This window comes from Bidens hawaiensis, unplaced genomic scaffold, assembly GCF_021521415.1.
Source record: "Bidens hawaiensis isolate Kalapana, Puna unplaced genomic scaffold, B.hawaiensis_p1.1 tig00008123_1, whole genome shotgun sequence".
Taxonomy (NCBI): domain Eukaryota; kingdom Viridiplantae; phylum Streptophyta; class Magnoliopsida; order Asterales; family Asteraceae; genus Bidens; species Bidens hawaiensis.
Genome location: NW_027491577.1, coordinates 906,680 through 928,598, shown reverse-complemented (window position 1 = coordinate 928,598; position 21,919 = coordinate 906,680). Strand labels below are relative to the sequence as shown.

Genomic DNA, 21,919 nt, shown 5'->3' with positions numbered 1-21,919 from the left:
GGCGTGAGCGGGACACATGGCAGAAGAATAAAAGCCTGGCATCTGAAGACCTATTATGTTTTATAAGTTACGTTTTGATTTTGAAAGACAAGAAGAATGTTTTAAGACATGCTTATGATTTGATATGTAATGTTTTATGAAAGTTTTATATTCCGCGTAAAGTTTTTTATTAACTCTGGTTATTAGAACTATGTTGATGAGTAAATCCAACGTCCAAATCTGAGGTACCGGTAACGGGGCCTTACAGGCGGGGTGTTCTTGTCGCCGGCAATTGTTGAATAATAATAATATAATAATAATAATGTTACCGTTGGGGGGGGGGGGGTAACGGCTATATAAAAAAATTTAATTAAAAACTTAATATAAATATCAAACCAGTTAAACCATTTTCACCCTATCTACACAAACCTAAACATAAAAATACCAATCATTTTTATTATTTTCATACTTCTTCAAACTAAATGAGTTCCCCAGATTCCACGAACTATACCGAGATTTGGGATCAATTAATCAACGAGAGTCGAAGAATTCATCAGATTCATCGAGAAGTGGCGGAAGAGCATTTAGAGGTCACAAACGCGGTTCGGGCTGTCGCCAATAACATGGTGTCTGGCGCTGCTCCGTCTACGTCACCACGTAGATGGTCATATATCCTTCGGGATCGTAAGCAAGCGAACGCTCGTTTGATTAAGGACTACTTCATCGATACACCTACATTTAACGACGCTATGTTTCGACGTCGTTTTCAGATGTCCAAGCGTTTAATTTTGCGCATCGTTGGAGATATGGAGCGGGAGTATGAGTATTTTCAACAGAAACCCGACGCAAGAGGATATTTAGGATTCTCCGCCATCCAAAAGTGTACTTCGGCTCTACGCATCCTTGCATACGGCAACATGACCTATATCAATGACGAGTATTTAAAGATGGCTGAGAAAACAACAAGAGATGCGTTGGAGAATTTTTGCATCGGTAAAATTTAAATTGCTTGTATTAACTATTGTTTTGAATATAAATATTGTTTAATAATTTATTTGTATAGGGATAATACAATTATACTCTCGTCGTTGTCTGAGGATTCCTACTTCAAACGACCTGACTCACATATATGATGTACATGAAAGCAAACATTCTTTTCTAGGCATGAGCGGGAGTATAGATTGCATGCATTGGGAGTGGGCCAATTGTCCAACCGCATGGCGAGGTCAATACACTTGTGGTGACCATGAAGTGCCAAAAGTTAGTCTTCAAGCCATTTTTTCACACAACCTCTGGATTTGGTCAGCCAACTTCGGCTCAGTCGGGTCCAACAACGATATAAACGTTCTCAACGCGTCACCCGTGTTAGAGTATTACATCAGCCGTAGCATACATGTCTTACCGTTTTATGCCAACGATACCTTCTATCGTCACGGATACTATTTGGGAGATGGGATGTATCCAGAGTACTCGATCATCGTCAAGACGTTTCAAGACCCTATCGAAGAAAAAAGAGATTATTTTAAGAAGAAGCAAGAGTCCGCGAGAAAGGATATCGAGAGGTGTTTCAGGGTTCTAAAAAAACGTTGGCATTATGTGATAAACCCTTGTCGTGTATGGACGTTGGCAAAAATGAGCGATGCCATGTATACGTGTATTTTATTGCATAATATGATTTTAGAAGACGAGGGAAAAGCAATATGTCAACACTATATACCAGGAAGCATTCCAGAACAGTTCCCTGAACCAACCCAAGACCAACGAACGTATAACATTCACCAGCTCACATCAAGTGATATACATAACCAACTGAAGGCGGATTTGGTTCAACTCGTGTGGGATAATCGTCAAGTTGAGGACGAAGACGAGGAGGAGGAGGAGGAGGACGACGACGACGACGACGACGACGAAGACGAGGACGGGGACGAAAACGAAGACGAATAGATTAGTTTTTTTATTTGTATTTTTATATGTATTTTGTTGAGGTGTGTTTTTTTATTATAATTTATTTTTATTATTTGTGTGCTTTTTTTAGTTTTATGTATTTTTTTTGTATTTATTTTTTAAATTTAATACATTTTTATTTAATTAGTTTAATTATAAAAAGAAAATAATAAAAAAAGAAATTGTGGGCCCAACTCACCATTACACCCCAAAAACCAATTCACACCCTTTGCTGACTATGCGTCACGTGTCACAATTCGCCCCCAATTGTAGTCCATCACTACACATAGCCTTAAAACCATGCTTCTTTTACATAAATTACATTCTCACAGCTCCAACCACCACGACATCACCCCCATCCACTGCTGGCATCGGGCATCGGCTATCCTCCGTCATCATCTACTGCCATCGTTCCACCGCCCATCGCCATGACAAACCATCGTCACCGAGCTCCTACATCTAAAAAAACCCAAACACACTCTCCCTGTTTTTCGGCAAAACCGCTACCACCAATGTACATATTTGTATCTACACCTCCATGGCGACCATCAACCCTACACCACCATTTCACGGCAGTTGCCTTTTTCTCAACATGTAACCATTGTCGCCCACAATCTTATGTTGAATCTAATCTAATTTTTAGGGTTCCATATAATAAAAGACAAAACTTTATGATGATACTGACGAAAATGATTGGAGTTCTTGAAGCATCTAAAGAGATTAGAGAGAGTATGTGGGATGGGTGGTGTAGGGTACTTTTAAATTTTCAATTGACTAAATAAAACACAATTGTATACGCTGTAAAACACAATTTATATAAAAAACACAATTGTGATTATCTTAAAACACAATTTTGTTTTTCACCTCAAAAACACTATTTTAAAACACAATGATCACCTATATTAGAGCATTCTCAACCCGTTCCCCATCCTTATCTCTATAATTACACTAAAAAACTACATATCTTTCTCCTGTTTAATTAAATAATATTTTTTTATACATTTATCATTACAGTTTTCTATCTCCTCTACTCACAACCAATCCAACAAATATTAAAAAATAAATAGGGGAAACAATGTTTCCCCAAATTTACAAAAAATCACTACATTTCTCTCTCCGTCCTATAATTTACACTCACAATCACTCACAACCTCACCCTATAATTTGCAAACTTCCCTCACATATTTATAGAGAATGGGATGAGAATGCTCTTACATCGTATTTTTCTTCTCTATAAAACACGATATTAAAAACACAATGATCACCTATAACATAATACATAAAAAACCCACTATTTTTTTTTAATATTTAATAACAATATGGTACACATATGAAAGTTAAAAAAAACTTTTGTTATTATGGTGAAATTAGTTTCTTAAAAAAACGTGGTATCAAAAAGTTATTAACGATTTAAAATGATGGGGAGTTGACATGTGTATTGCATGTGGATAGAAAAAGCTAACAAATATAGGTTATTCCTATTATGCCATTTTTCCTTATTTTATACTTAATTTTCTTCCAAACTAAACTCAACCCTTCAAATTTAAAATCAATGGAATATATTATTTTTTATCCTTGTTACAAAAGACATACTTCTTATTATAACTTTACCCTATAATAATATTATGGCTATATAATTGTTTTGAATCAACGAACAATTGAGACAATATCATATAATAGTTTTATGACGAACTTATGGTTGGATCCTTATGTTGTAGACAATGACATAGTTTTTTGAATTTTAAAACAAACTATATATTAATCTTAATTATCGACGGTGTGAATATGTTTTGATAGGGCCCCGATCCCAATGCTTTAAATGAACGTTGGATTTACTCATAAACACGGTTCTAAATATCATAGTTAATTAAAACTTTTCCTGGAATATCAACTTCAACCATATTAGTACATATCATTTAAAATCTTGTCTTATCACCTCTTTTCTTTCAACATAAAAACAATATGAAATAAAAATATCACATGTCTTCAAACGTTAGCTTCTTATTCTTCTATCATGTGTCCCCCTCAAGCTAGCTGCCTCATCCTACTCATCTGTGTGCATACTAAAAGTCAGCTACGCTGAGTGAGCTCTAGTTAATCAGCCAACATACATTACATTCACATACTTACATAAATACGTATCCGAATATACATATTTTTATCTTTCCTTACATATTTGCATACTTTCTTTCATACTTACAAACATGCATACTTTCATTCATACATATATGTTTTAAAGAGCATTCCGCCCTATAACCTTCGCATATATTATTAGGGTTTGTTCTGTACATTCGCAGATATTACTAGGGTCTGTTCCCTACATTCGCAGATATTCCTATGGTCAGTTCCCTACATTCGAAAATATTATTAGGGTATGTTCCCAACATTCGCAGATATTATTAGGGTCTGTTCCTTACATTCGCAGGCATTATTAGGGTCTATTCCCTCTTAACCATACCTTCCATTCGCCCTATAACCATACATACCTTTTTTTATATACTCATACTTTCGTGCATACTTATTTCATTACATACTTTCATATATACATATTTCATACTAGGCATACTACACATTACTTTCCATGTGGATACGTGTAATATCCGAAGATCGTTCACACACCGACAAACATTCATTCAAAACATTCATACATACTATCACATCAATCATCATAGCATACACTTACCATTCAAGGTAAGTGTATTAAATTTCAGTTTAAGTATGCAACAGCCCCGAAAACATAATCAGGAAGTGGGGATAGAAACTCACCTGAGCTTGGTTCCTTTCAGAGTTAATTGTAACTCCTTTCTTTAATTGGGCACGACTAACTGTGTAACAATTACACGTATCAATCAACTATCACTATCCATATCGTATTTCTTGTTTAATATAACCCTTAATGAACGGGGGTCAGGGGCAGCACCCCTGGCAACGGGGTCTAGGGGCGGCAGCCCCCTAGAAGGGTCCAAGGGGTAGAGCCCCTGACTGGGGTCGAGCTGCCAGGTCATCTTGGAAAAATTTTATTTTCATTAACAGTCATTAACACAATTTTCATTTGAATTCTTAAATTATTATTATATTCGCTATCCTATTCGTGATAACGAATGGTGTCTGGTTGAGCTTCATTTGTTATCCCATTCGTTATGAGGAATGGTTCCATTCGTAAAGAATGGTCTGATCTGAGACGAATGAATGCATAACGAATGAATAAGGCCATTCGTGCTTCCTATAAGGCGAATAAGAGACTTATTCGTTAGAGGAGCACACGGATGCATCTATAACGAATGGTTCCATTCACTGTCTCCTCATGGCGAGTGAACGGGTAACGAATGACGAATGCCATTCGTTAATTCTGTAGGACGAATGAGGGATTCATTCATTATAAAGATTCGCGAATGCACCCTATTCGTTATGACTACGTAACGAATGACTAGCTATTCGTTTATCTTAAGGAATGGATATCTGGAATTATCCATTCGTTGACTACTTGGTCAAAGTCAAAATTGTCAAGAACAATATCAGTCAACGGACACCAGTTTCTCAATTAAACCTCAAATCTTGATGAAATAACACGAAATTGGTATCGCTGAGCTCGTATACCCAGCGCCTACAAACCCTAATCATCTAAACATCGCGTTTAAATAGTGCGTTTGATCATTGTTTAAACCCGATTCTTTAGGCTAACAATTAACCTATCAAAGGTTAACGAATTTCGTTGAGAATCGTTGTGTTTGATTCGTTTTTACCATTTATGTACAGATCTAGTAACAATAACGAGCCGAACAAGTTTTTGTTTTAAAACTTACCTTTAAGCGAGTCGGTTTGCGAGCACGATCTTACCTTAATGCAGGTTTTGCTCGTCACGATACTATAACACTAACAAGCTCGGGTTTTTACATTCGGATCTTGGCTCTGGATATTGGAGGGTGTTTGTGTGTGTTTTTTAAGGTGTAGGCTATGGTGTAAAGATGGATGAAAAATGGAAAGAGTTAGGGTTTAAGGTGTATTTATACTCCCTTAAGCCCATGGCCCTAAGGCCCATTACCATCCCCTATTCCATATTTTAAGTGTCCAAGCCCACATTCTAATAGTTTATTTATCTAAACTGATTAACGACCCATTAATAACTAAACGAAATTTATTTTATTTATTCTTTTCAAAAGCAGGATGTTACAAGTCTTCCCTCCTTACAGAGGTTTCATCCCGAAACCTAACTGTTACTTAACAACATCTAGGTAAAACTTGCGTATCTCTTCTTCAACTTCCCAAGTAGCATCCGATCCTTTACGATACTTCTATATCACTTTCATAAATGGAATAACTTTATGACGGAGTTGTTTTTCTTTGCGGTCAACGATCTCAACTGTCACACCCCGACTTAAGGCCTAGGCGTGTGACCAACAATTGGTACCGGTTTTGTAAATATATCATAGTTTGTTTTAGCGGAAGACTTTTTATTATTAAAAATAAAATATTTATATATTTTGAAACCATTATAAATAAAATGTTAATTTTTTTATTTGAAAAGCTTCTCGGGTAATAAATACCCGAGTATTTGTTTTATAAATCTTGTTTAATTTTGTGTGTTATTTTAATAATTTAAATATTGAGCCATCTATACATTGCGAACACCCACTTCATGAATGGCTCTAATCCATGATACTGTATTTTCCTGAAATGTTAAAAAAAATACGTCAGCTATATGCTAGTGAATACGCTGACGCGAAAAATATTTTTATTTACTCAATTACCCCTCGAGACGTAACTTAGGTCCGGCCCAGCGTGACTTAGTTATAATCAAGTTTAAAACATAAATCAAATTATAAACTTAAGCTCAACTTGAAACCGCTCAGCAAACGCCGCAACGTTCGAGATTACTTAGCTACCATAGTATACACATGATTACCCTCACTCGGACATAAATTAGGTCCGCCCGTCATGGCGGAGGCAAATAACCAGATGTGGCGCGGTGTGCCCACCGACTTACCACATATGAAAGGATCCAAACAAACGTACACAACAGCCTGAGGGCCAATGGATACTTATTGTTTTTAAAGTTTTAGGAGACGTAATCCCATGTAATTTTCTATTTGACACATCTAAATATTATTTTTAAATGTTGGCGTTTTCATGTTTGTATAAAGTTTGGACGTATTCACCTTGTTGACGATTCAGCTTTACTTCATTGATCGACGTTTCTTTCTTTGTTATCTCAGACCTATAGTACTAGTATAACTGTTTGTTATTACCAGATCAATTATTTGGCTTAAGACCTTTAGTCTTGTTTACATAATCTTTACCTTGTTCTTTTCTTATTGAACCTTAAGTTCAAAAATACTTTCTTTTTCTAACATGTTTGAACCTATAGTTCAAATCATGTATCTTTTATTCTTATGTTGGGACCTTTAGTCCGACATGTTTTCATTTCTAAAATCTACGTTTTTCCCAAAACGTATACTTATATATATATACATCATTTAGTATATAAAACATAAACAATATATATATATATATATATATATATATATATATATATATATATTCATTTACTTATTTAAAATACTTTAAATAATACTTTTATCTTTATTTATTAATAAAGATTATTTCATTTATTTTTCTTTTATTTCTTTTCTTTTATTATTATCTAAGATCATTTAAATAATAATTTCACTTTATCTATAACAAATAGTTATATGCATATCCTTATCTTTATATAATTTCTTTACTTTACTTTCTTTTGTTTATTTTCTAGGTATCGAGCATACCCTCAACTAAGGTCTAAACCCTTTAATATTTTATTAGGGCATTACCCCTACTTTACTTGGCTTATTATTTTCTAGACTCTTGGACAGCACTTTGACGCTTGCACGTATATCGAGAATCTTGATCAACACCTTCTTTCACGTAAAACAAGGTTTACTGGTCTTCAAAACATGGTGGAACACACTTCGAGGCGGGACGCCAGTTAGTCTCGGTATGTCACACACTTCAATGTATGTCGTCGGTGTATTGCACGTACTTCGATGTATTGACGGTTTATGGCACAGATTATGAAAAGGGTCGACACACTTTACGCGGTTGAGAGAGTTTTCTAGAGAGAGAAAGGGTTGTAGGATATGGTGTGTGTGAGAATGAAAGGCTTGATGCCCTATTTAAAGGATGAAAACGGTTCTCCATCGCGATACGCAATGGTCTAAAGTAGAGTCGCCGCGTATCGCAACCAGCTTTGATGAGTCACGATATAGGCTTGCCACGTGGCTGACGTAGTGACACGTGGCGTACATAGTGCCACGTGGTGACATGTGGCGGACATAATGCCACGTGGGGACACCTGGACCTTTGTTAGACCACGTCATCGCGATACGCGATGACGTTGGTTCAAAAGTGATTGCGTATCGCGATCGGACCAAGAAACATAATTTTTCATTTTAGTCTCTGCACTTTGAAACTTGGTATTTTTGATCCAAAAATTTCGTGATGTTACATCCTCCCCAACTTGGAATGAATCTCGTCTGCGAGATTCGTTTCTTAGAATAAGTGGGGGTATATTTTCTTCATTTCGGATTCAAGTTCCCAAGTATACTCGGGGCCTCTTCGTGAGTCCCACTTTACTTTGACCAATTTCAAGGTTCGTCTCTTAAGTTTCTTAGTTTTAGAATCTTCGATTTGTATGGGTTGTTCTATGAATTTAATATTTTTGTTTATTTCAACATCTTTTAAGGGCATAGACAAAAATTCATCGGCTAGACATTTTCGTAGATTAGAGACGTGAAATACATCGTCTCTCCCATTCATTTCCTCGGGTAGTCGCAAACGGTATATGACAGTACCGATTCGCTTGAGTATTTCAAATGGTCCTACGAAACGTGGACTTACTTTTCCTTTCTTGTCGAAGCGAACGACACCCTCCTAAGGCGAAACTTTCAGTAAGACTTTATCGCCTACAATGAAATCTAACGGTCTACGACGGATGTCGGTGTAACTCTTTTGACGATCTCGCGCCTCTTTGAGTCGCTAATGGATTTGTAATACTTTATCCGTCGTTTATTGGACTACTTTGGGTCTTGACATTCGGTTATCCCCCGTTTCAGACCAACACACGGGCGTTCGGCATTTATGTCAGTATAACGCCTCAGAAGGTGCGGCTTGAATGATTGTGTGATAACTATTATTATATGAGAATTCTATTAGGGGAAGATGATTATCTCAACTTCCACCTAAGTCTATCACACATGCGTGGAGCATATCCTCGAGCGTTTGGATCGTTCTTTCACTTTGCCCATCCGTTTAGGGATGAGAGGCAGTGCTAAAGTTCAATCGAGTCCCTAACGCTTGTTGGAAAGTATCCCAAAAATGGAATGTAAATTGACTGTCTCGATCAGAGATTATGGATAGCGGCACACAGTGTAGGAACATGATGTTGTTCACATAAATTCATGCTAATATATCCATCGAGTACGAATCGCTAATTGGGAGAAAAATGAGCAGACTTTGTTAGTCTATTAATGATAACCCATCTTACATTGTGTTGGCGTGTAGTTTTGGAAATCTTTGTAATGCATTCCATGGTTATTATTACCCACTTCCATATGGGGAGTTCGGTTTGTTTAGAGTAGTCCGAAGGTTTCTGGTGTTTGGCTTTAACTTGTAAACAAGTTAGACAATTCATTTCATACGAAGCGATATCTTTTTCATGTCGTTCCACGAATAATTCGATCTAAGGTTGTGGTATATTTTATCACTTTCTGAGTGCGTAATGTACTTATTATCGTTTCGCGTAGCTCTCCAATTTTTGGTACCCAATTTCGGTTTCCGAGTCTAAGGATATCGTCATCTCCCTTGACTAACAAGTCGATTGTGCCATAACATTTTTCTTCAGAGATTTGGTTTTTGTTGATTACTCACTTTTAAGGTTTCTTGGTTTTGCTTTGTTTATGTCTACTTAAATTTTTAAAACTCCAATGTTCTAATTCTCCTGGTCTTCTCATTCTTTTGTTTATGGGTAGTAAAAAACTTCAGACTCAATGGTTTTCTCTTAGCATTCTTTAAATCTACTGTCTTAAGTAGATATTCTAATGTTATACCATCTTATGTTACATCCACTCTTTATGTAATTATGCCATCCTCTTTGTTAATACATTTTCCGTGATTTGATAAGGAATAGATAGCCTCTTTCTATGGCTATCTTGCTTGACTTTTTACTAATGATTTCGAGTTTTGTAGTATATCTCTTTTTTTAATTCTACATCTTTGGATGATATAGTAAATTTATAGTTTAGAATATCATAAGTAATTGTAAATGGCTAAACACAGTGGCCAATTGTGTTTAATTATTTACCTTACCTCCAGTATTATGAATATTTACTAATGTTAACTATATATTTCTCGGATTCAGTCTATTGAATCTCTTTTTGCAGAAATCTTCATGACATCCTATTCTTCATGATTTTGATAGTTTCCTTCCATCGATCGTCCTTTTGATTCTTTCTTAGTTTCTATCTACTTTAAGGAATGATATTGTTATGTCCAATTTATTCGATTCCTTTCTTTATATTCATTTTTCTGTTCATGATAGATTATTTCATTTGTAGTTCTAAAAATTTCTAAACTTAAATAAATAATAACATTCTTGTGTAAAGACATGATCTATATGCTAATATTTTCTTTATATATATATATATATTAGGGACTTAAATACCCATTTTGTCGTTACAAAATATCTTATTTAAAACGAGTTTGTAAACGGGTTACAAGAGTTAACTAAACTAATAGTTATTACAAGAGTTAACATTCCTTTGACCTACTCTTGTCTTTGTTTGTTTGTCTTGACATTTCTTCATGTATTCGCCGTGAGTGTTCCAACGTTCTTCTTTTCATCTTTGCTCCTACATGTTTCATTTTCCGGACATTCATTCTTGAAATGTCCTTTTTCTCCACAAACGAAACATGTATCCATTTTCCTTCTACAGTTATTTTCTGAATGACCTTTTCTCTAACAGAAAGTGCACATGACTAATGGATTGTTTTTAGAAATGTTGATTTGCTTCCAACATTTTCCTTGATGCATTTTTCCACAATTTTCACACATGGGTCTTGTGAATTTAGACGATCCTTTTTCTTCCTTGATTTTCTTCACTTATTTTGTGTTATTGATCTCTTTTTCTTCAGGCTTTATTGCATGTTTGGCTAACATCATGGCCTCGGAGGGTTTTCTGTGGTATATGGAATTTTACTACCCTTATCATCTCTTTTGATAGCCCAGATATATATTTCGTAATTTTGTCGTACTCCAAATCATCCAATTGCGGAGTTACTTGACAATATTCTAAGAATTTAGCATTGTATTTCCTGAGATTGTTATCAACAACCTTCTGGTCCCATGGCATGCTTTGGTTTTTTTTTTGTTTTGTTAATTGGGCAAAATTTCTATAGAATAAGATCTTTAAATTTTTTCCAACTTAAATTGTACATTACTTCATTTCCTTTAACTTGAAGTAATATTCTCCACCACTCAAGAGCTTTATCTTTGAACATTTGTGAAGAACACCAAATGGCTTGTTTACTTTACAAGTAATATTGCTCAAGATTGACTCTTGCTCCTTAAGCCATTTCAAGGCAGATATGGTATTTTCATTTCCACGGAATTTCTTAGGTTTATAGGCTTTGAAACTCTCAAAATTATATTCCGAATGAAGCTTGGGTTTCTTTTTATTCTTATTCTTTAAGTTGTTCTCATGAATAAAGTGGTTGCAGATTTCTTTTGAAGAATCAGACTTGTTTTGAGTCCTTTTTATTGATCCTAATTGACTAAGGTTACTAAGTATCTTCATTATCGGAGCCATAGCTTCATTAATCATTTCCCGAACTTTGTCTCTATATTGGTCATTCATTTATTTGTTTCTAACGTTCCTCTTACTTCTAACTTCTTTGGAAGAGTTTCTTTTTATATTTTCTTCTTTTGACATGCTACAATAATCCATAGATATGTTTAATATTCAAGGGAATTAAAACATATTTTGTATTGCGCAAGATTTTCTACTACTAAATGGTTTAGCAAAATATTATTGCTACAAATTGGATGAATCAATTGTTTTATTCTTTATATATTATTTATAATCCCTGCTCACTTATTCATCATGAATGAGGATCTTTATATCTTTATATCAACTAATTTATTTTACTTGATCATGTTTCAAGCATTTTTCCTTTGTTTTTGTTTGTTGTAACCCTTTTACTATTCATATAGTGAAAATTTGGGGTAAAGCTAAATTCGTATTTTTTCTTCCTTTTCTATCAGAAATTGACTTTGTTCTTTTAGTGGGATGGCAGTCGGATATTTCAACATTATTGATTAGGTAGAAAGGCGTTCATTTCTTATCCGTACTTGTTATATCTTATCCTTAACCCTCATTATATATTGTCATAATTTTGATATTGTTAATTTAAATATTTAAACTATACTAAACTTATAAAATCTTGTAATAAAATTTTTATCTATCACTTGATCAAAGCCTAGAAAAAACGAATACCTAATTCTCTAAGATCGATAGCTCTGATACCAACCTGTCACACCCCGACTTAGGGCCTATGCGTGTGACCAACAGTTGTACCGGTTTTTTAAATATATCAGAGTTTTTTAGCGAAAGACTTTTTATTATTAAAAGTAAAATATTTATATATTTTGAAACCATTATTAATAAATTTTAATTCTTTTATTTTAAAAGCTTCTCGGGTAATAAATACCCGAGTATTTGTTTTATAAATCTTGTTTAATTTTGCATGTTATTTTAATAATTTAAATACTGAGCCATATATACCTTACGAACATCCACTTCATGAATGGCTCTAATCCTTGATACTTTATTTTCCTGAAATATTAAATACAATATGTCAGCTATATGCTGCTGAATAAGCTGCCACGAAAATATCTTTATTTACTCAATTACCCCTCGAGACATAACTTAGGTCTGGCCCATCGTGGATTAGGAATAATCAAGTTTGAAACATAAATCAAATTATAAAGTTAAGCTCAACTCGAAACCGCTCAGCAAACACCGCAGCGTTCGAGATTACTTAGCTAGCATAGTCTACACATGAATACTCTCTCTCGGACATAACTTAGGTCCGGCCCGTCATGGCGAAGGCAAATAACCAAGTGTGGCGTGGTGTGCCCACCAACTTACCACATATGTAAGTCTCCAAACAAACGTACATAACAGCCTGAGGGCCAGTGGATACTTATTGTTTATAACATTTCAGGGAGACGTAATCCCATGTAGTTTTCTATTTGACACATCTAAATATTATTTTTAAAAGTTGGTTTTTTCACGTTTGTATAAAGTTTGGACATATTCACCTTGTTGACGATTCAGCTTCACTTCACTGATCAACGTTTCTTTCTTTGTTATCTCGGACCTATAGTACGAGTATAAGTATTTGTTATTACTAGATCAATTATCTGGCTTAAGACCTTTAGTCTTGTTTGCATATTCTTTACCTCGTTCTTTTCTTATTGAACCTTTAGCTCAAAAATACATTTCTTTATCTAACATGTTTGAACCTATAGTTCAAATCATGTATCTTTTATTCTTATGTTGGGACCTTTAGTCCGACATGTTTCATTTCTAAAATCTACGTTATTCCCAAAACGTATACTTATATATACATCATTTAGTTTATATTAATAACATAAACAGTATATATATTCATTTACTTATTGAAAAGACTTTTAAATAATACTTTTATATTTATTTATTAATAAAGATTACTTCATTTATTTTTCTTTTATTATTATCTAAGATCATTTAAATAATAATTTCACTTTATCTATAACAAGTAGTTATATTCATATCTTTATCTTTATATAACTTCTTTGGTTTACTTCTTTTGTTTATTTTCGAGGTATCGAGCATACCCTCGACTAAGGTCTAAGCCTTTTAATATTTTATTAACATTTTATTCGGGCATTACCCCTACCTTACTCTGCTTATTATTTTCTATAATCTCGGGCAGCACTTTGATGCTTGCACGTATATCGAGAATCTTGATCAACGCCTTCCTTCACATAAAACGAGGTTCACCGGTCTTCAAAACTTGTTGGCACGCACTTCGAGGTGGGACGTCGGGTCTTTTCGGGATGTCACACACTTCAATGTATGTCGTCGGTGTATTGCACGTACTTCGATGTATTGATGGTTTATGGCACGAATTACAAAAAGGGTCGGCACGCTTTACTAGGTAAAGAGAGTTTTCTATAGAGAGAAAGAGTTGTATGATATGGTGTGTGTGAGAATGAAAGGCTTGATGCCTTATTTATAGACTGAAAACGGCTCTCCATCGCGATACGCGATGGTCTAAAGAAGAGTCGCCGCGTATCGCGACTAGCTTTGATGAGTCACGATGTAGGTTTACCACGTGGTGACACGTGGTAGACATAGTGCCACGTGGTGACATGTGGCGGACATAATGCCACGTGGGAGGACAAGTGTCCCTTTGTCAGAACACGTCATCGCGATACACGATGACGTTGGTTCAAAAGTGACCGCGTATCGCGATCGGACCAAGAAACAGAATTTTTCATTTTAGTCTCTGCACTTTGAAACTTGGTATTTTGGATCCAGAAATTTCGTGATGTTACATCAACAGGTTGTTCGATATTGTTTAACTGCTCATCAACTTCAATGTCTACTAATGGCACATGTGACGTGTCATCAGCTAGACATTTTCTCAAATAAGAAACATGAAAGGTAGAGTGATTCTCTTCTAACTCTTCTGGCAAATCCAGCTTGTAAGTCACTTCACCCACACGATCGATGATCTTAAACGGTCCATTATACCTTGGACTTAACTTTCCTCTCTTCCTAAACGAATAATTCCTTTCCAAGGCAAGCCTTGAGCATCACATTCTCACCAACGTTAAACTCGATTGGTTGTCGCCGCTTATCAGAATAGGACTTGTGTCGTTCTTGAGCAGCTTTCATTCCTGCCTTGATCTGATCAAACCTCGAGGAGGTTTCTTGCACAACTTCCAAGCTTCCATCTCTTTCTAACCAATCTCTCCCTAACATACAGGAGTTCTACAACGTCTACCATACAACATCTCAATCGGCAGTATACCAATACTTGAATGGTAGTTGTTGTTATAAAAGAATTCTGCAAGATGCAGATGATCATCCCAACTTCCTCCAAAGTCTAACACATAAGCCCGTAGCATATCCTCAAGGGTTTGGATAGTGTTTTCAGACTGCCCATATGTTTGAGGATGATACGCTGTACTGATATTCAGTCTTGTCCCCATAGCTTCATGGAACTTTTTATAGAATTTAGAAGTAAAGCGAGTATCTCTATCAGACACAATTGATAGCGACACTCCATGTTTAGCCACAACCTATTTAATTAACACATTTGCTAACGTTTCTGACGAGATAGCCTCTCGTATAGACAGAAAGTGAGCACTTCTAGTCAAACGGTCCACTATCACCCAAATGGTATCATGATGTTTAGCTCTATGCGGTAGCTTAGTTATGAAATCCATGGTGATGTGTTCCCATTTCCATTCAGGTATCTCCAAAGGCTACATCTTCCTATAAGGTTTCTGGTGCTCAGCTTTGACTTACAAACAAGTTAAGCACTTACTAACATAATCTACTACATCATTCTTCATATTTGTCCACTAGTAGCCTCTCTCAGGTCCTGATACATCTTGGTGGATCCTAGATGAATCGAATATCTCGACTTGTGACCTTCATCTAAGATTCGACCCCTGAGATTTCCATGGCGTGGAATCCACATACGGTCGAACCTAGTCTTGACACCATGAGTGTTATTCATAAGCTCGTTTTGTTGTCCGAAAATTCTTTCTTTCTTCAGTAATCCTTCATCTGTCAGTACCTCAAACCGCGCCTCAATGATTTCTCCAAAGAGATCTGAGTTGATAAGCAACTTATAAGACTTCACTGTTGCAATGGCTTGTTCATTCTTACGGCTTAACACGTCGGAGACCACATTAGCAGGATAGTACTTGATGTCACAGTCATAGTCCTTTATCAACTCTAACCATCTTCTCTGTCTCATGTTCAGCTCTTTCTGCTCAAAGAAATACTCGAACTCTATTGGTCAGTGTAAATAGTACACTTGGTACCATACATATAGTCTCTCCATATCTTTAGAGCATGCACCACTGCTGCTAATTCTAAGTCATGCGTTGGGTAGGTACTTTCATGAACTTTCAACTGTCTTTTCTTCAACTCTTCAAAATCTTTCCTGAAACTTACCCCAATTGAATACTACAGACTTTCGGGTCATACCGGTCAATGGTGCGGCTATCTTGGAGAAGCCTTAAATGAATCTCCTATAATAGCCAGTCAACCCTAAGAAGCTGTGTATATCAGTCGGGTTTTGCGGAGTCTTCCAGCTTGTTATCGCCTCAATCTTATCTAGGTCCATGGTAATCCCTTCAGGATTAATTACGTGACCTAGAAACTACACTTCTCGCAACCAAAATGCGCATTTTGAAAACTTAGCATACAACTTCTCTTCCTTCAAAACCTCCAATACTTCTCTTAGATGTTCAGCATGGTCAGATTCGCTTTTTGAATAAATCAATATGTCGTCAATAAAAACGATGACAGACTTGTCTAACATCGGCCGACATACCCTATTCATCATATCCATAAAAGATGCAGGAGCATTCGTTAGACCAAATGACATCACGAAAAACTCGTAGTATCCATACCGCGTCCGAAACCCTGTCTTAGGGATGTTTGCCTCCTTCACTTTCAGCTAATTATAGCCTGATCTAAGGTCTATTCATGAGAACCAACTCGAACCTTGTAGTTGATCAAACAAATCATCAATCCGTGGCAACGGATATCTGTTCTTCACCGTAAGCTTGTTAAACTCACGATAGTTTGTACACATTCTCATACTTCCATCCTTATTCTTAACAAACAGCACCGGTGCGCCCCACGGGGAAACACTTGGTCTTATAAAACCTTTATCGAGGAGTTCTTGTAGGTGGGACATCAATTCTTTCATCTCGGATGGCGCTAGGCGGTAAGGTGCTTTCGCGACGGGGTGTGCTCTTGGTATTAGGTCTATCTGGAATTCTACCTCACGCTCCGGTGGCAACCTCGGAAGGTCCTTAGGGAACACTTCTGGATAGTCGTGCACAACAGGAACATCTTTCATTTCCTTCATCTTGGTCGTAGCTTTGACAACGTACGCTAGGTAAGCACCGCACCCTCTCCTTAACAATCCTTCGGCTTTTATCATCGAAATGACATTAAGCCCTGAACTTTCTTTATCACCATAAACCGTCACTGTACCACCATCCAAGGACTTTATCCTTATTAATCTACTCTTACACAATATCTGAGCCTCAAACTCAGATAGACAATCCATTCCCAAAACCACATCGAACCCTTCTAAGGTCATAATATACATGGTAACAGGGAACTCATGTCCCTCTAACTCTATCTTACAATCCTTAATCATTCTCAATATTCTTACTGAGGTCTCACTCGCGGTTTCTACTTTAAAAGTTTCAGGCACATGGCAACATTTCATCCTTGCTAACTTACTAAATGCCGTAGCTACAAAACTTCTATTCGCACCTGAATCAAACAATACTGAAGCATCAATACATTTTACTAGAAACGTACCTGTAACAACATCTGGGATCTGCTTAGCTTGCTCTTGAATTAGCATGTAGGCCCTAGTCCTTGGCCTAGCTTGCTCAGCATCCTTTCTCTCATTTCCTCTAGCTTCACCACCCGTACAAGCCCTTGCTAAGTGATCTGTCTGCCTGCACCTATAACACGTGGGTTTTGCATGGAAATCCTGGGCAAAGTGCCCCACCTTACCACATTTGTAACAAGAGTTCGACCCTAGCATGCATTCCACATCATGGGATTTTCCATACTTATGGCACACATCAGAATCAGTTCCCCACTTGCACTCACCAGCGTGCATTTTCCCGCAAGTCTTACACGACTTCTTATCCCACATTTTCTATTCTTATCTCTAGGGTTCCATGATTGGGTACCGGGTCGCTTGGCAGGGACAATCCATTTCTCCTCTTTCTTCTCTTCCACTGTCACACCCCGACCAAAAGCGGCGGAACATGCCGGGGCGTAACGTATTGATTGGACAGTAGCTCAAAAGACACTAATTAAGGTGGCAATTATTATTTAATTTCATTAACTTAATCAAGTACAAAATTACAATAATTAAATCAAATAAATCATTCATTTGTGTAATATGAGTAGATATCCTAAGGTCAAACTATTGTCTTCAATCTTGAATAATATCAACTACTTGTACCTATAACATGTACGAAATAGAGTTTGTCAACGCGAATGTTGGTGAGAATACATAAGTTTTAGTTATATATATATATAGATAAATCACAATTCATATGTAAATAAAGAGTATTACAACTCTTATGAAAAATGTAAACAACTAAATAGATGTGGACCCGTTCTTAATGATATGAAATCAAAGTACTTGGGTAAATGTATGATCATACTAGATGAGGATAGATGATGATGAGATACCAACCACCAAACATAATATAAACAATTAAGCACATAGAGCATTATCATAGAGCATGCAATAATCACACGTAAACATATATTGAATTGTGTTTTGAATAGACGTGGAAATAAAAACGAGTAATTTAAATAGGGTATACATGCCACCCCTAAAATTTAAATGATGAAAATAGGGATTATGTAAACTCACCTTAACGAGTGGATTAAAGGGAACGAGATGGCGATAAAAGAAAATTTGAGATAAAAGCGGCGAGCTCCTTGGGTTACGTCAACAAAAGTTCCTAGTTGATATTAATATTAACTAAATAAGATTAGTGAAATAATAACAAGGCGTATGATGGATTTGGGAATTGATATGGTTTAAGTACATTATTTGATAAGAACAAAAGTTGTTATTAAATTTGTAAATAATATAAATTAGAGGGTATAACCAATAAAATAAAATGACACGACTTAACGGCTACAAATCGGTTAAAAGGATTTTGGAGTCCTTTAGGATTTAAACTATTACTATTAATGTTGCTATTATTATTATTATTATTACATTTAACTTTTACATAAATAAGGTAGACATTAATAATATATGCATATATTATCGAAAAAGTTAAATGAAATATTTTGAATATCTAATATAATTTGGTTCGTTAGTGAGAGTCGTAAAAGGACTATTGTACATCTTTTTTTTGTCGTAGTTATTAAGTGTATGCGTATAATATATAAAGTTATATATTTATATATAACATGAATATGTAAAGGAAAGAGTTGTTTCAAGGTTCGGTTTATCAAACAATATTTATTTAGATGTTATATATGTATAATAATAGTAACACCTTTTAAAAATAAAATTTTTAAAACTAAAACACAAAAACCGGGCCTAGGGGATTCAAACCCGCGCCCCAGGCCATTTTTCAAGCTCTACGTAACACGCGCTGGCCATCAGGCCAGCGCCTTGACTTGTATGATAACTGAAAATGAAAATTTATAAACACATCTAGTCCTTGTTCTTCCCAATTAACTTTAAAACCCTAGAAATCAAATCCATTCAATTATTTGTGTTTATTCAAATTAAGTTAGGGTTAAGGATTGTTGCTTAAAAACGAGCATAACACAATGTTTAATTACCGTAATAGATGACGAATTGAGGGTGTACGGCGAGATGGGTTCTGTGGCTCAAGATTTATATCAAAACTTATATTAACGAACTTGTATGTTGTAATTAGGTTAGGGTTTTGATTTGCGAGGTTGAGGTGAGTGTGTGTGCAGTTTTAATTGTATCCTAGACGTGTATATATAAGGATTTAGAGAGGGTTTGGCCGAGGCTTGATTAGGTTGTGATTAGCTGTCAATTGTTAATCATTTACCGTGTTTAGGGTGTCGGTGGACGCGTTTTTTGGTTATGAATTGATTGGTTACATCATGTTTGTAAATTAATCCGAGAATTAGGGGCTGCAACTTAGGAAAGAAGGGGTGTCGGTGGCTGGTCGACGGGGAAGGGAAGAGTGGAGGGAAGATTGAATAATTTTTGCAATTAGGTCCTTGTTCTATGGATGTGGGTGCATAAATGGTTAAAGCTAAGTTAAGGTACTTGTTGTGCATATTAGTAATAGTTATATATAATTAAATAGATAATTAAATAAATACATAAATAAATAAAGATTAAATCTTAAACAAAATGCGAGATTTTATTGAAAATTTTCCGAATACGAACCCGGGTATGGATCGGGTTGGGTCACGATTACAATATGAAAAGAACAAAAAACAACGAAATGTAACATCCACCACCACCATGTCCTCCACATTCAGATCATCATAAACCATCTCTACGAGTTCAACAACAGAGTCGAATGTAGCAGGTTTATTAGTCCTAACTAAAGTGCGGACGTTCTTTGGCAGTCCTCTTATGTAGCACTTGATCCTTTTAGCTTAAGTATTAACCATGTCGGGAACCAACCTCGACAGGCAGTTGAACTTAGTGGTATACTCGCGATGTGTCATCTTTCCAGACTTCAGATTTAAAAACCTTATCTCAACCCTCTCGACCTCAGCATCAGCACAGAAACTTTCATAACCATCTCCTTCAGGTCATCCCACCTCATAGCCTTAATTTATTCTCGAGTATTCCTCTGCTCTACCGACTCCCACCAGTACATAGCTTCATCTCTGAACGACTAGGTAGCATAACCCACTGCTTGTTCAGGACGACACTCGCTAATTCGGATAACCTTGTCTATGGCGGTTATCCATTGGAGAGTAGAGATCGCATCCCCCAAACTAGTCAGCTTCGGCGGGTTGCAACCTTTGAATAGGTGACAGCTGAGGAATATTATGACTTGTACAGTCGTACTAATTATGATGAAGGAATTCCATTTTTCACATCTAAGCATTTTAAAGAAGCTAAAGATCGGTTACAGAAAGACAAAGAGAAAATAAAAGGTAAAGGTAAAGAATCTGACACCGGGACAAAGACTTCTGATGATGGGATGTTCACACACAATAAATCTAAGATGAACAATATTATTGATGTGTTAAGGTATATTGAATGAGAAGACAACGTAAAATCAAAGGCTCGTGTGACAGCACATCAAATGAAGAAGTTTATTGCTGAAAAGACGGTGAAAGGTGATATAGTCTCTTCGATGTACGACTCGGATTTTAAGGTATGTATTGTTATATGGGAACACGTTGTTCAGTATTAAAAACATGTTACTGATGTGCTGACTATGCCGAGGTGGGATGTATGTACATTAGCAAATAGACCGTTCATAAATTGTGGTAAAAATCAGTGGGATGAATGGTTCTATCAACATTTTCTAAACGAGGTAAAGTATGGATTTAAATATTTCAAGCCTCATGTACCAACTCGTAAGTACATTGATGAGATAGATCCGCGCACCGGCTGGAGAAAACTTGTACTTAATGTAAAACCGCCTCACACGTTGAAGAAAGTTCATGTAATATAACATTCGATAATTTTCAAAACAAAACCCGACCCGTTTTAAAATTTCGGTTTTGTTTCTATTTAATTTATATATTTTTATAATGTTATTAATTAATCTCAATTTTCGTTTCATGTATTTTATGTGATCATTTTTATGCAATTATACTTTGCACCACCCTTGTAGTATTGCATACTTATTTAAAACATTCATAATCAAGATCAAATATTTATGTACATGTTCAATGCAATTTACTTGAAATATAATTGAACTACTATTACTACTTTTATTATTATTATTATTATTATTATTATTATTATTATTATTATTATTATTATTATTACCATCAAATTTTCATATGTTACTTAACTAATAAAAACTAATGAATGTTTTAATTCAATAAAATTGATTAAAATAGTTAAACCTTTTGAAAACCCCATTAAACTATTTTTAATTTATGTTTTAATTATATTAAACATTATTTAATTTCTTAAATTCTATAAAACATAA

At 35.6% G+C, this 21,919-nt stretch overlaps 1 protein-coding gene across 1 annotated transcript; it reads left to right on the top strand.

The window, feature by feature from the left end:
* Window positions 1-461: 461 nt before the first annotated feature.
* On the top strand, window positions 462-21,016 carry LOC143637084 (uncharacterized). Its single transcript, XM_077104540.1, has 3 exons — window positions 462-972; window positions 1,043-1,830; window positions 20,780-21,016. Exons 1-3 carry the CDS (start codon window positions 462-464, stop codon window positions 21,014-21,016), a joined length of 1,536 nt encoding a protein of 511 aa, XP_076960655.1.
* The last annotated feature ends 903 nt before the right edge of the window (window positions 21,017-21,919 follow it).

Bases quoted from the DNA above. Each gene is read 5' to 3' on its own strand.
- LOC143637084 (XM_077104540.1), top strand. From the start codon at position 462: ATGAGTTCCCCAGATTCCACGAACTATACCGAGATTTGGGATCAATTA. The intron at 973-1,042 runs GTAAAATTTAAA...TTATTTGTATAG, and splicing joins GTTGGAGAATTTTTGCATCG to GGATAATACAATTATACTCT. The intron at 1,831-20,779 runs GTTGAGGACGAA...ACCTTTGAATAG, and splicing joins TCGTGTGGGATAATCGTCAA to GTGACAGCTGAGGAATATTA.